General features: G+C 38.6%; 1 protein-coding gene across 1 annotated transcript in view; it reads right to left on the reverse strand.

The window, feature by feature from the left end:
* Positions 1 to 4,052: 4,052 nt before the first annotated feature.
* Positions 4,053 to 15,083, reverse strand: part of LOC137283788 (ubiquitin conjugation factor E4 A-like) — a 34,963-nt gene continuing 23,932 nt past the window's right edge. The window contains exons 15-19 of the mRNA XM_067815472.1: positions 14,704 to 14,817; positions 11,644 to 11,895; positions 10,531 to 10,782; positions 9,102 to 9,259; positions 4,053 to 8,422 (exon numbers count right to left, since the gene is read on the reverse strand). Of these exons, the coding sequence (XP_067671573.1) occupies positions 8,299 to 8,422; positions 9,102 to 9,259; positions 10,531 to 10,782; positions 11,644 to 11,895; positions 14,704 to 14,817 (900 nt within the window). The 3' untranslated portion in view covers positions 4,053 to 8,298. The remainder of the gene's footprint in view (positions 8,423 to 9,101; positions 9,260 to 10,530; positions 10,783 to 11,643; positions 11,896 to 14,703; positions 14,818 to 15,083) is intronic.

Consider the following 15,083-nt stretch of genomic DNA (forward strand, 5'->3'; position numbering starts at 1 on the left):
AGTCATGAGCTAATATTCAGAAGATTTGTTCACTATCACGAATACAGCATATATAACTGTAATTGCTCTATTGGCTAGCGACATGCATATTTATGTAAAATTGGCATATCTAAGAGCCTGAATCCGATTTCTATAAATTAATGTTAACTGTCATATAATCAGGGACATTTCGGAGTCTAAAATGTTCATTAGCAACAATGCATTTTATATCTATTCCAAAGCGACACAATAATCTGATAAATGGACGTTTAGTGGAGAATGAACCATTAGTCATGACTGTGAACAACATCCTACGGCATACCCATGGTTACACTCTATAAAACATTTATTTGACAAAATCTGTCTATCTGAAATATATATAACTCCCTCGGAATTTTCTGTTTAGTTGGTGAATAATTTAGTTGGTGAGGAAATTAGTCATCTTTTTAAACGTACATGCCTTAATTCCAACAGGAAATCATTCATCCCATAAAAATATTACAACTGGGCCAATTTATCAACAAGGTCATGTCGCCCGTCAATTTTAAGCTCTGCAAATGTTTATCACCATTCACCTCTCACTTGAATAAATTGTTACGTAAATAACTCATTACCATGGCGCATGTTTATATATATGTACATTTGTTAATATTGCATATTATTTGCTCTTGTACCACCGATGGTGATTTATGAAAATAAAGGAGTTAAAGTTGAAGTATAAACTTTAAAAGAAGCGAAGATTATAAATATGCTTTGAAAAGAATTCTCTCTGCTCCCGACATGGGTTATGCTTCCCGGCAACTTATCTTTAGCTTTGGCGGTACTTCCTTTATCAGCTCTCCCGGAAAACAGAACAAAAACATTTTAACCTTCCCGGGACATCTGAACAAAATAACCTTCCCGGTACGACATACACATGCACGTCCCCATATGAGCGAAATATTCTAAAGTATGACGTTAAACCCGTTTCACCTCAACCTTTTGTACGTATGAGCTTCTATAACTGATTGCAAACATGTCCTTTGTTGCCAGATCATATTTAACTATTACGTGCCTGTCTAATAAGCTGATTGTTTACTCTGGTCTTTTGTAGACGTGTTGGCTGATTTTACACACTGATTCCTCTTATAGCCGATTCATCAACTGTCGTTTTCATACCATGCAAATACCAACATGACCAATATCAAAATATGAACATAAATTGTAAAAGCCAACAGTCCTATCTAAGGAACATATGCATCAATATCAAATAGTTCACACTTAAAGAAGCTTCCACTAAATATCACAATTTATGTTTTAGCAGATCTGTTAAAAAGGCTTCAATCAGCGGTTCATTATGTCCCACTGGGATTTAATCACATTAGCTGTTAACACACTATAAAAATAAATGGTCCTCAAGCAAACTCTTCATTACGGTGGACAACTGTAAATCAGAACCAATAAAATGACTGGCTTCTTCTGTCTGATGTGGCCAATCATCATTGTAACAATTGGGAGGATTCCTGATCTGCTTCAAGCGGAGATGTGTCCGTACCTCACAGCTAGAACACTTGGTAATCAAACACGGCCTGTGCTCTGAAAAAGCTCATCAGTCGTCCAACAGTCTCATATTAGTGGTGATCAACGGTGCTACAAAATTGGAGCTTTTCTCCTTGATTAGCCACACTTTGTGGAATTAAGTCGAAGAGAAAACGGCCGTTAAAATGAACAGAGGGCACAAGTAATTCATTTTCCCCGAAGTGATCTTTGGTCCAGACAAGGTCTAATATCAAAGGTTATAGAGGCAATGATTTAGGGATGTGGAATGTCTTTCTGGGAGGCATAGTTTAGAGTGAATTATTACTTACTGTCAAAACAGGTTAAATACTGGGGATTTCTATTCATATGCTTAGGTGCGCGTGGGTCCGCTTCCATTAGCTGGAGTGCACTCACGGACAATAGGAGCGCATATTTCACCATATGTGTATGACAATTAAAACCTTGAAATAGGACACTGTTTGGCGTAAAAATCTTCTTATTTTCCCGCTTTCTGGTTCCATGAATTGCGGTTGAATCTTTGATGCCTGTAATGCCATGATTAACGGCTCCTCATGCCATTCATTTCTTTATGCTATTTAATCAAAGCATCAATCATATGCTGTTCCATGCACTCTGTTTAAGACAGAATCGAGAAAGGAATAGTAGACACAATCATAAAATATTAAACGTTGGGCTTCAATAAGTTTTAATCAAAATGTTGATCTCTTTAGTCTTTATCTTTTAACTTTATTAAATGAGAGAGTGTTGCCTGTTATCACTCGACAGTGGAGTGCAAGTGACTTTTTAAATATTTTTCTTGCACTCTTTGAACAAAAATAATATATCTAAGATTGTCGGATTTAGTGCGAACCATACACTATGAAATGTACATGTTCTGTCGTGATCACGCGTATCTGTCATGAACTGTAGTTTTCCATTTCCAGCTTTTGCTTATTACTTGCCGATCAGTAATTTTAAGACTACATAATAAATAAAATCACGTTAGCAAATGTAGGGAGTAAAGTTTCTAAAAAAAACATAACATGTGCCTGTGCCACACAATCCCGTGACTGATGTAATGAACACCAATCCATACTATTGGGATGTGATTACATGCATCGACCAATTCAACCAGCACGGCCCTGTTTGATATTACCCAAGATCTCTGACAAATAGTATTACCTGGTTTAGGTGTCACATCAAATACAGTGAAAATTCGCGCCACGTTTACCGTTATGCAGTGCTGGGGACTGGTACCTGTGACCACAGGCAACTACTGCGTAAAAAGGTTTCTCGCACCAGAGAGAAAATGACAGTCTTCTTCTATGTGAGCGAAGCAAGCAGAAAACGACAATTTACTTCCCTCGCTTCGGTTCCAAAAACATTTTTTAGGTCCAACCAAAATTTCGCCACCATCAAAGTAACGATATGCGCTACATCTTGTCTATGATGTGATCTTCTAACACTGCAGTGCTAATACCCACGATGCATCAATCTGGGAAATTCGTTAAACGAAATGATTTCTATAAAATCTAGCAATGCTACATCATGTTAGAGGATGTTTCATAGTACGTAATTGTTTGTGTAAAAACCCAAAGCATGTTTGTTATGAAACACTGCACTTATAAAATTTCAGCAAAATGAAAATAGCCTGGATATAATCGAATCTTGGTGTGTGAGTTTTGTTTTACACGGCGTTTAGTACTATTTCAGCAATAGGGACAGCAGAAATAGGCTTCACACATTGTGTCCATGAGGGGAATCGAACCAGGGTGTTCGGTGTGACGAGCGAACACTTTAACCACTAGGCTACCCCGCCCCTGGTCGAATCTTAATCAGATATGCTATTGATGGGTGTTGCAAGGGATGATTTTCACCTGCCAGGTTCGACGACGAGGACCCAGCCAACCTGTCAGGTTGCTCCTGTTTATATATTATCTGATCCCCATAAGGTCACTGTATACTGTGAAAGGAAGGATTATGCCTACAGAGTAATGGTATCAGAAATGAATTAGAGAATGCAACTGTTTCCCTATTTCACTCTGTATGTCCACTATGAGGGGGTGAGTGTGTTTAGATTTTGGCAACACTCAGCAATATTCCAGCTATATGGTGGCGGTCTGTAAATAATCGAGTCTGGACCAGACAATACAGTGACCATGAGCCTCGATCTGCTCAAATGGGAACCCATGAGGTGTCAACCAAGTCAGCGAGCCTGACCACTCGATCCTGTTAGTCGCCTCTTACGACAAGCAGAGTCATGCTCTATGACAAGTATGGTTTGCTAAAGGCATGTTCTTCTTGGGACCTTCATGGGCCTGTCCACTATGAAATCAGAGTGAGTGTGTTTACAAACCAATATTCAGCTATATGGCCTCAACTAAGTCAGCGAGCCTGACCATCCGATACTACTAACAGAAATACTACCATCCAAGCTACATGGCAGCGGTTGTTCACAATCCAGTCTTAAGCAGAGAATCCAGTGACTGATATCATGAGCACCAATCTGCACTAGTTATGGCATTTACACTCTACATAAATGGCAACAAATCACATTTCTAGAAAATGTCTTGGTTTATTTTCAGAAATATCCCAGGTAACATCTAGCAAACATGACATTCATTTATAAGTTGAGATCTGTGATGGTTGATGTCTCATCAAAGCATCTAATTATGATAACCATAACCATCTTTCACCTACGATCCTTTACTAAAATCAAGCCATATGTATATTCATAAACAATGACGTACATCATATCCTATTGTGTACCTCTTGACATAGATATGATTCCATAATGCAGGAGAAAAGTTCTGTGCTTGCTTGTTTAATGGTGAAATCAGTCTGGACTTGACAATCCAGTGATTGACATCATGACCAATGCAAGTACGGCATGATGACTTGCATTAATCAAGTCAGCAATTGACCACCCAGTCCTCATTTGGATTACTGAAGACCAAATCTTACGTGCATCTTCATAGATAGGAACAATGACTATGATCTTAAAAAGAAAAGCAAGTTCTCCAATATACACGACTTAATAAATAACAATATGCAACAAAATAGTTTTCTAACAGATGACATAACATTCCTACATAACAAACAAATATAAAAAGCCAACATGATTTGAATAATTCTTTAGATGATGGCATTGCCTTGAAGGCTCCAAAGAACCAACTCACACAAATCAGCCACATGTAAGGATAAATGAGGCCAGTATACCCTGACACCCCTGATGTTATGCATTCAAATTTCAACAAAGCTATTTCAGACGATGAAGCTAATGTATGAAGAGTTTACTTGTCCTTTTAAGATTAAGATCCATAATCCAGATGACTGTGTGAGTGAATCTTGCCACTGAAACAAGATGAGACGTGTCAGTCTAGTGAGAGAGACAGTGTAGTTTAAAAACATGTAATCAATGTTCAAGCAATAGTGTAGACTGGACATTTCACTGATCAACATCATGAGCACTGATCCATGCAACTGGTTACATCATGTATCAACCAAATCAGCATACCCAACAACTCCAACCCTTTAGTCATCTGTTTAGACAAACATGGGTTGCTGATGATCAATTCAAACCTTGATCTTCATGATTTCTAGCCCCGATCTTCATGGTCCTGATAAGTTAGTGGGTTATTAAGTTAGAGGTCACATATTTCAACAGTATTCCAGTCATATGGCCTCATATGTGAGAGGAGCATGGAAAGTGATCAAAGGTTTCAGGTGCCTCTCAGAGTCACATCTTCTCAGTGAACTGAGGAACCTTGACCAACTGCAAATGGTGACTGAGTGAGTTTAGTTTTACACAGCACTCAGCAATATTCCAGTTACATGGCAGCAGTCTGTACATAATCAAGTCTGGACCAGACAAATCAGTCATCAACATCACGAGCATCGATCTACATGGTTGGGATATGATGATGTGTCAACCAAGTCAGCAAGCCTCACCACCCGATCCTGTTGGTCACCTTTCACTGATCTTTCACATAGAACAATTTTTCAATGCAAAGTTAAATGGAAAGTAAAGAGATCTTCAGATCATTCTTAACAGTTGTTTTGTTGAGAGGTACATACACATGACTGTTCTTTCTATAATTATAAGCATAACTGCATACATGTATTACCTTAAGAGCAGACTGATTTTATTTCTTGTTTTACGGATCTGTCTGCCTTATTATTTCAAGAATAAGAAAAATTTTTAAAATTAATTTTTTTATGTAAACTGACAAGAAAATACTTTTTAGGTTGTTTTTTCACCCATACTCACTTCATAAATTGCCAATTTTAAATACTTTGAGTATTTAGATGGAATATTACTTTGATTGGAAAATTTATTTTTACTTATTTTCTCTTCTGCCTTAGGTTTTCCGCGGAGAATAATCAAGAAATAAAACTGATTTGGCCTAATAAGCATATTTCGTGATCATTCAAAGTCCTCACAAATCACATGCTAGATAATCCCTGATATTTAATTTTGATTCAAATCTTCATAATATGAAAATCAGTAGATCACCCTTGATTAACAAAATCAAACCGAAAATACCTGTATCAACCACATACTCTGCTCAATAGAAGTACAGGACAGGCTTTTACTTCCATGTTGTGTGGTAATCTGGTTCTCTGGAACTTTAGTAGTACATCTTTTCATAGAGCTGGCTATCTATATACATCACAGAGATTGATAACTGTTTATTAAACATTGATCGATTATCAGTTTATATCTGAGAACTTTAACATGTATACAGTGTGTGAAACAAGGCCAATCTGAGATTTCTGATGAATGGTCCAGATTTAAAGCTTGCAAACCTGATGGTCTGGTAAGAATTTTAGATGTTCCATACACCTGAGTAAATTCACTGTATCTTGGTGTCTGGTCTGGTTAAATCCATTTTTGATTATGTTGCCTGGCTGGGTTTTGGGCTTATTTCATACACTGATGTAAGGTACGAAAAAAACTGATGTAAGTATAGCATCCTCAAAATCTTACTATTCTGAAAGTTTGACAATTATTGATTAGTCAGTTGACTTCAATGGAAATGCCTGATTTTATGGTGTGCTGTTTCAAGTTAACACTGACATTCTGGGCATTATAAGCTCATGTTAATTACTGTACATTGTTGTACTCTGCAACTTTGACATCTTTATCCTTGATTGTGAATTCTTAGTTTCAATGAAATAACATTATCACAAATATGTCTATCTTGTACAGTTATGTAAATATCTCATGTATCAATGGTGCAGCCCCTAAATCTATAAGATGTGAATATCATCAAGGATAAAGAGTTGTCTTCTGTTTTAGGTGTCTCTTGAAATGCATTGTTCAGGCAGTGACTTACTTGTGCATACATCATTTCATACTCTAGTAGTTATCATTTGCCATTCATGTACGTATAGACACATACTCAAGTACATATATAATATCGATGTATAAGTCATTTAATATTGATATATATATCATGAAACACTCTTGCACATATCGCTACACATTCATTTACATATTGCAAAACACTCATTTACTAATAGATAAATATTCCTGTATACATCATTACACACTTATGTACATAGTATTACAAATCCATGTACATGGCATTACACATTCATATGCATATATCCTTTAACAGTAAAGTAGATATCTTTACAAACTCATGCCCATATCAGACTCATTACATGTCATTATGCAATCTACCTTGACATGGACTGTAAATGCACATAGACAACAACATGACATACATGTGGTGAAAATGCTTCATTTTACGACTGCGTCAAAGTGACCTGTTGGTATGAGCTTGTCTAGTGTCTGTAGTACAGAGTCACTGTAACCATATAGACACACCATGGTAGTAAAACTGGGTCAACATGACCTCATATGTAGCCTTATAGTCGGGATGCAGGGTCAACATGACCTTGCTTGTCTTTCATGGGGGTGGAACTGGGTCAGCATGACCTTCTTGTACCTTATGAGTGTCGAACAGGGTCAGCATGACTTTTTTGTACTTCATGATAGTGGAACAGGGTCAGCATAACCCTGCTTGTATTCTCATGGTGGTGATACAGTGTCAGCATGACCCCAATTGTAACCTGAAATTGAGGGCGATAAGGGTCCACATGACCTTGATCGTACCCTCATGGTGGGTCACAAGCCACACTGATTGACACTGCCCCTTCTTGCATGGTGGCAAAATGGGTCACTGTGACCTTGAATAGATTTGATGCACCTCTCACATCAAGAATCACATGGACCACCCAATTAATATCATGAAAAGGCAATAATATCTTAAAAGTCAGATTTTCATCCACATGCACCTACAAACAAAGCTATTTGCTATGGGTGACTCCACCCTCTCTCCTTACTTTATGAAATACACCTGCATCATCCAACATTCTCTCCTCGTTTCAGTTACTCCCCTTGGCTGTTGGTGTGCACAGATGCCTTGAACAGTTTGTTTAAAAAATAAAATATAGCATGGACATCTCATATCTAACACATTGTTGCCTAAATTTATTTCACAGCCAATATATCTTGGAGAATCACATTACTGTGTACCTGAAACACTTGACTGCACATTGAACAGTACATGAGAACCAAAGATCTGTTCTATTGCGTCTGAATACAAAATATAGACAGTGTTTCCTTGAGAGAGTTCACTGATGTAGCTGTCTCCTGAATTCAGCATGGGAATTTAGCCAAATGTCAGAAATCCTCATCTGATAGAAGTGACCTTCACCTTGAAGGCCATCCATACACCAGAGTTGGAATCTGATGGCGATCACACCATACTATGCAAGTATTATTGTACGCTATGACTGTCCAGCTTTAGACTTTGTCTCTGCTATCCATTCTTGTATCTTTGCCTTTAGTTCAGGCTGTGGTTCTACCATCTCTAGACTCAGTGGAGATCTGTTGAATGGATCTGACTGATCGCTGAAACAAGAAACAAGAGTCATGGCACTGTTGAAAACATTGCAAACAAATGGTGTCAGAGGCCATAGTGACAAAATTGGATTCGAAAATCTCAACAGCAGCTGTTATCAATGGTGTGCAGTTTCAGCTTCATTGGGTAAACAGTACCTGATGGTGCATCATTACAGTGTTAATAATTTTGTTGCATTTTGAGACAATTTAGAATCAAAGCCAACCTGCAAAGCAAAGGTCAAACATGGTCAAAATTGACTCGAGGGTGTGGGGGTGTTGGGGTGTTGGGGTGTGGGGGTGTGGGGGTGTGGGGGTGTGGGGGTGTGGGGGTGGACAGGTTCTGCCAGACATAGCATTCAATAATGAAGTAATTATAGTGCTTTTGCAAGTTTCTTCTCAGGGGATCATGAACTGCATGAACAAGAACAGTGAAAGGGTATTTTGAAAATATGTCTTTCATAGGGGAACGGTTATTGTTTTCAGTAAGTAAGAGGTTGTAGTCAGAGAGGTTACAGCTAAGAAGATAGGGTTGTCATGCTCAGTTACGGGATGTCATCACACCCTGGCTAAATGGACTGTTACTCCTAACAAATATCATTTTATCGTCTGGGTGGGGTCTCTATGTCATTGTCCTACAAAGTGTTGAAAACTGCTGATTGACAGGTTCAAAACAAAGTGGCAGACTGACCTGAGTATATGCCTGGCAATGGTGGCTTTGTCTACAATGTTCTTAGAGGATGGTAGCAGTACAGGATCCTTCATCAGGGTTCCCATGATTGGGTCCAAGAACTCTTCAGGAACATCTGCTAGCAGTTCCTCTTCCTCACGAAGACTGTCGGCCAAGCACTGGAAACATAACATACACATGATGAAAGCATGATGTCACATACAAGGTTTGCCATGGGGACAGCATGATCTTAGGTGTGCAAATATGACCAAGTTAAAGATTAATATTAGCTGTGGCATGATATAACACACACTGTTCAGTTTCCATAAAGAAAGCAAATCTCATACACAGCTCTATCCATGTGAAAGTATTTTCTTACATGCACAGTTCTAAGCAATGTCAGTGTTTTGCTACAATGGACAAGGTTGATGATACATGTAAAGCTTGTTCAGCTTGACCTGATCAAGTGAATACTAATGCATTGTGTGACCATGTCACAACTGGATGGGTCTATTATTGTGAAGGGGTGTGCCTTTGTCAGGTGATTGTTAGCAGGTCTGAAAGGCTGAGACAAGGTCATTGTTTGACATCTCAGTGTCGAGAAACTGTAAGCATTGTTTAATGTTTCCTATTTGGGTTTTAGGCAATGAGCAGCAGTTATTCGGATTCTGAAAGTAACTGACTTTATGTTGTAAAGTTACTAACCCAAACTAGATAGATTATGACTGTAAACAGAAGTTCTGTAATGCATCCATGAATGCATTTTTCTCATGAGCGCAACACAAACGTTATCTGCTCTCCTATTTCATGAAGTTAACTCAATCAGCCGTTTGCCCCGCTTGACCCCCTGGGCCATGCATATGTTCATCTAAGTTCAGTCTATACTGGACAAAAATAGTTAAGGACATTTGTAAATTTCGAAATTATGAATAATGAGGCATTGATATAATGATAAAATATCAGTCATAAAAGTACCAATAATCCTAATGTATTTTGACCAGTATCTGACTTACTCTGATCTTGTCCTCAGCAATCTATGACTTAAGCTGATCTTGTCCTCTTTTACTCCTATCTTGACCTCTGCAATCTCAGTCTTACTCTGATCTTGTCTTCTGCAATCTAAGACTTACTCTGATCTTGTCCTCTGCAATCTAAGACTTACACTGATCTTGTCCTCTGCGATCTAAGACTTACTCTGATCTTGTCCTCTGCAATCTAAGATTTACTCAGATCATGTCCTCTGCAATCTAAGACTCACCCTGATCTTGTCCTCTGCAATCTAAGACTTACTCTGATCTTGTCCTCTGCAATCTAAGACTTATTCTAACCTTGTCCTCTGCAATCTAAGATTTACTCAGATCATGTCCTCTGCAATCTAAGACTCACCCTGACCTTGTCCTCTGCAATCTAAGACTTACTCTGATCTTGTCCTCTGCAATCTAAGACTCACCCTGATCTTGTCCTCCAAGCCAAGAAAGTCACTTATGACCTGAGGCACGGTGCTGATCTTCTGTAGGACTTGGACAGCTTTGGCAAACAGTTCCGGGGAGTATGACCTCTCGTCCCCTGACACTGCCTGACAGAACATATCACTCTCCCCAAGGTTCAAGTAGATCTTGGTGATGTCTTGCACGATCTGCTGTGGCTTGAACTCATATTCATTCTTATCCTTGACGTTGAAGTTCCTCTGCTTGGGACCAACCTGTGTTTCAAGAAAATGGTTAAATAAGCATCTATTCACTGAGTTACAGAGTGAGTTAGTTTTTATACCTCTTTGAAGAGTAATAGTAATGTATCACAGTTTTTCACTTGCCTGTATAAGATACTGCAATGGAAAATTTTTATGGCAATATTACACTAGCATAATACCATTAGACATGTGACGTCATAGTGATTCACAGTTTTGACGTCACAATCCAATGCCGTTGACAGACTGGTACTCAATCTTGCTTGACATATGGAGTCCATACACAGTAGGCAGTGTAGCCAGAGTTTCTATCAATTTGTGTTGTAGAGTAATAAACAGAATACTAAACATGCCTCAGTGAAATACCATATTTATTAAACTTGTGAAAGATTTGATATCAAACTTGCTTTCTCTAATTTGATACCAAATCATTAACTTGTTTAAAAGAAATGGTATTACACTGTGGGTCGTTTAGTATCTTCTATGGATCCACTAAATATAGGTGCTAAGCTAAAATAAATACAGATCTACCACTTTAGTGGAGCCCTTCCCCACAGAGATGATGGCAAAAAATGATTGATTATTGTTTTACACTGCAAAATTCGAGCTACACGGCAGAGGTTGGTAAATAATCAAGTCTGGGCCAGACAATCCAACCATCAACATCGTGAGCATTGATCTAAGCAATTTGGATACAAGGACACATGTCATCATGATATAGCCATGTTTCTACAAATGCTATAAGGGTGATGTTTCAAGAAGTTTTCAAAGCTCTGAGAATCCCACCATTTATAGGTAACAAATATATACCGGAGTGTATGCTGAATGTTTTGGAACATGGACTGGTTTGTAGCAGTGTAATCCTGGTGTACTCACCAGATGCAGGAGGAAGTAGTTAAGCATTCCGGCAATCCTGTCGACCAGCATGTTGTGGCAGAAGATGGACTGGATCTCCCTTGTCAGCAGCTCCAGGGCGTGGATGGTGTAGTTGGCCATGACGTTGTGGTAGCGAGCCAGCATCCCCAGGTGGCGAAAGTTGTTTTCTGTCTCCTGTCGTTGTCGTGGTTCTAGGCTGTTCCAGTCTCCACGCTCCTTCTCCTGTTGTTTTTCTTTGATCTGGCTCATGTACTGGAACAATGATTAGTTGCTGGCATGAGTGAGTGAGTGAGTGAGTGAGTGAGTGAGTGAGTGAGTGAGTGAGTGGGTTCGAGTTGAGTTGAGTTGAGGTGAGTTGAGGTGAGGTGAGGTGAGGTGAGGTGAGGTGAGGTGAGGTGAGGTGAGATAATGTCATTGATTTTTAGTGAAAATAAAATGACTTTTCCTAACTAAATAGACATGTTTTAATTTTTAGAAGCCTTTTTATAATATCATAATAAAACAAATTTAAACTGGTAATTTCAATTAATATCTGGTTTTATGGACCCATGAAAAGTAATATTGCTTTTCTCGGGTCAATAAATACAGGTACTGACCTCATCACAAATCTATAATTGTGTAATGTCACATCAGGAATTTAAAGGATCACTTTGTTCCACAGTGACAGATTCATTCACAGCCTGGGCCTAAGCAGCAGTAATCGACTAAGACAATCCAGCATTTGATTCCATGGCCATGAGGAGAGAGTATCATGATGCAATATCACGTTGGGGAACATCAGAAATGGACTTCACACAATGTACACATATGGGGAATCAAATCTGCGTCATCAGTGTGACAAACCAGAGCTTCAATCATTAGGTTTCTACACCGATCCTGACCAAGAGGAACTATTTAAGCTAAATGTAGTAGGATACATGGCTTGTCATTTATGTTGATTCTGTCAGTTAAACTGTCCACTGCCTGACAAGTATTATGCTTGACAAGTATTAGAGGAGCCTCAACCTGACAAATTTGCATCTGTGGGAACGCCCTTCAGAACATTCCATTTGAAACAAGAGGTGAACAGGTTGTCGTTGAAATATTGAAAAGTTCAATTTCCTTGTGTGAATCATGCCGTGACAGTGTTTGGCTGAACTAAATTGCTCTACGAGACATGTGTTAAACGGTAACGGTATTGATTTCATGCCACAGTCAGCATGTATTGCACATGCTTAATCGCCAATCTACCTGTAGCAACCAAGTGTATTTGTCCAGATTACATGCTCCGCCTGCTTGTCACATAGGCGTTCACTGTGCTGGCTTGTCTAATACTTGTCAAGCAGTAAAATGATCTAATATGATTGAAGCCCATGAGAAGGGACGACATTTGATTAGATCTGGGAAACCATAGAGATCCATCTTTGAACTGGTCTTTACCAACCCATGCTTAAGAGGCTACTAACGGGATCGGTGGTCTGGCATGGTTGACACATGCCATCAGATCTCAATTGCGTAGATCGATGTTCATGCTGTTGATCACTGGATTGTCTGGTCTAGATTTGGTGACATACTGGACACTGCCATATACTTCGAATACTGCTAAGTGCAACAACCAGCCAGCCAACACAGACCTGGGTCTCTGATTGTGACTCCAGTAAGATCACCTGAAAATGACCTTGACATGTGACATGTGATCTGAGAATGATCTTGACACATAAGACGTAACCTGAGAATGACCATAATATGACATGACCTGAGGATGACCTTAACACATGACCTGAGAATGATCTTGACACTGACATATGATCCGAGAATGACCTTGACACATTAGAGTGTGATGTGGTGGCCTATGTCTGAACATGTACAAGTTCTGCCACATATCTGAGTGTGACTATACATCCAAAGGCTGTGCCCTATAAAGTTGAAACTACCAGTTGGAATCATTCCTGTTTCTGTTGATCTATCTAAGCAGAGGTAATCCATTCTTATGGAATTGACCAAAGTACATTCTACTTGATATAGCCTTCAGGCAAGCAACAAAATTGTAAGACTCACATATTCACATTACATCACTTAAATATAATTGTTAAAATTTGATATATCACACAATAAGAACCCATTTGATTTCTGGTCTAAGATCAAAAATAATCCTGTGAGGCATTTAATAATGACAATCTGGCCCTCTTGCTGAAGGCTACATATTTCGAAAGATGGAAATGTCTAACTGGGTCATTTTCAACCCTCTGGGTATCATAACCCCATAATCAATCAGTGATAATGTCTAGAAAAACAGATCGGGTGAGAATGGCTAGGATAATTATACCTCCATTCAATATACCAGGATCAGTTTCACAGTCCAAAAGATGGGAACCAAGAGAAGATCATTATCTTAACTCCCATGTCGACTGGTCCAAAATACTTGATATGACACAACTCATTCTTATAAAATGTAAAAATGAAAAAAAAAGAATCATATTTCATGTTTCAGCTAAAACATCTTGTCAAGATTAAATGTCACTTCAAGAAAATATAGACTGGCAAAGTAGGTTTTGGGAATTGAAATAGGTTTATAAATTGAAATTGAAATTCTATGGAGTAGTTTACCACTTTTTTTTGAGCGTGTTGTTCCTAGACCTGACACCCTGATGAGTAGTGTGAAATTGGAAATGTCTGCAAATGGTATTAATCATACATGGAAACTAGCTTGATAATGGTGATCGTCAATCATATTTCAATCCTGATAAGGAGAAGAGGAATCATTAACCATCCAAGAATAATCGCCACTTGATGGGAAATTGATTGGATCAAATTCCTGCCACTCATGGAACTGGATTATGACATGAATTTATGATAAAAATATGATTGTATCTCCTTACAACATTTTTTAATATTGACCATATGAGAAAGGTAACATATACAAAAGCAAAGGTAATCATGACATAATTCAAGAAATACTTGAAGCGTCTAATTCAAATCCAGTGTTTCATGAAGGACATATGAGTCTGAATAAGATATTTTATTATGTTTTGATGGAAAAACTATTTTTGTAATTCTGTGATGCTCATATGGATGTTTTACCTGTAATGCCTCATCAAGAAGGAAGATAGCATCATTGATTAGCAGGTTAACGAATCTCAAGAAGAGTGGCGGGTCGGTGTCCTCGATGTGAGCTTCGGCTATCACTGATAATTCCTGGAATGAAATGGGAGGATGTTTTATAGCCTTATCCTTCATTACCCATAACTAAATAGTACTGTCAGTGACAGAGTGAAAATAGTTGTATGCCGCACTCAGCAATATTCCAGCTTTATGGTGGCGGTCTGTAAATAATCAAGTCTGGACCAGACGATCCAGCCATCAACAGCATGAGCATCAATCTGAGCAAGTGGGAACCGATGACATGTGCAAATCAGCAAGCCTGACCACCCAATCCCGTTAGTTGCCTCTTACGACAAGCA

The sequence above is a fragment of the Haliotis asinina genome, chromosome 5 (assembly GCF_037392515.1).
Source record: "Haliotis asinina isolate JCU_RB_2024 chromosome 5, JCU_Hal_asi_v2, whole genome shotgun sequence".
Taxonomy (NCBI): domain Eukaryota; kingdom Metazoa; phylum Mollusca; class Gastropoda; order Lepetellida; family Haliotidae; genus Haliotis; species Haliotis asinina.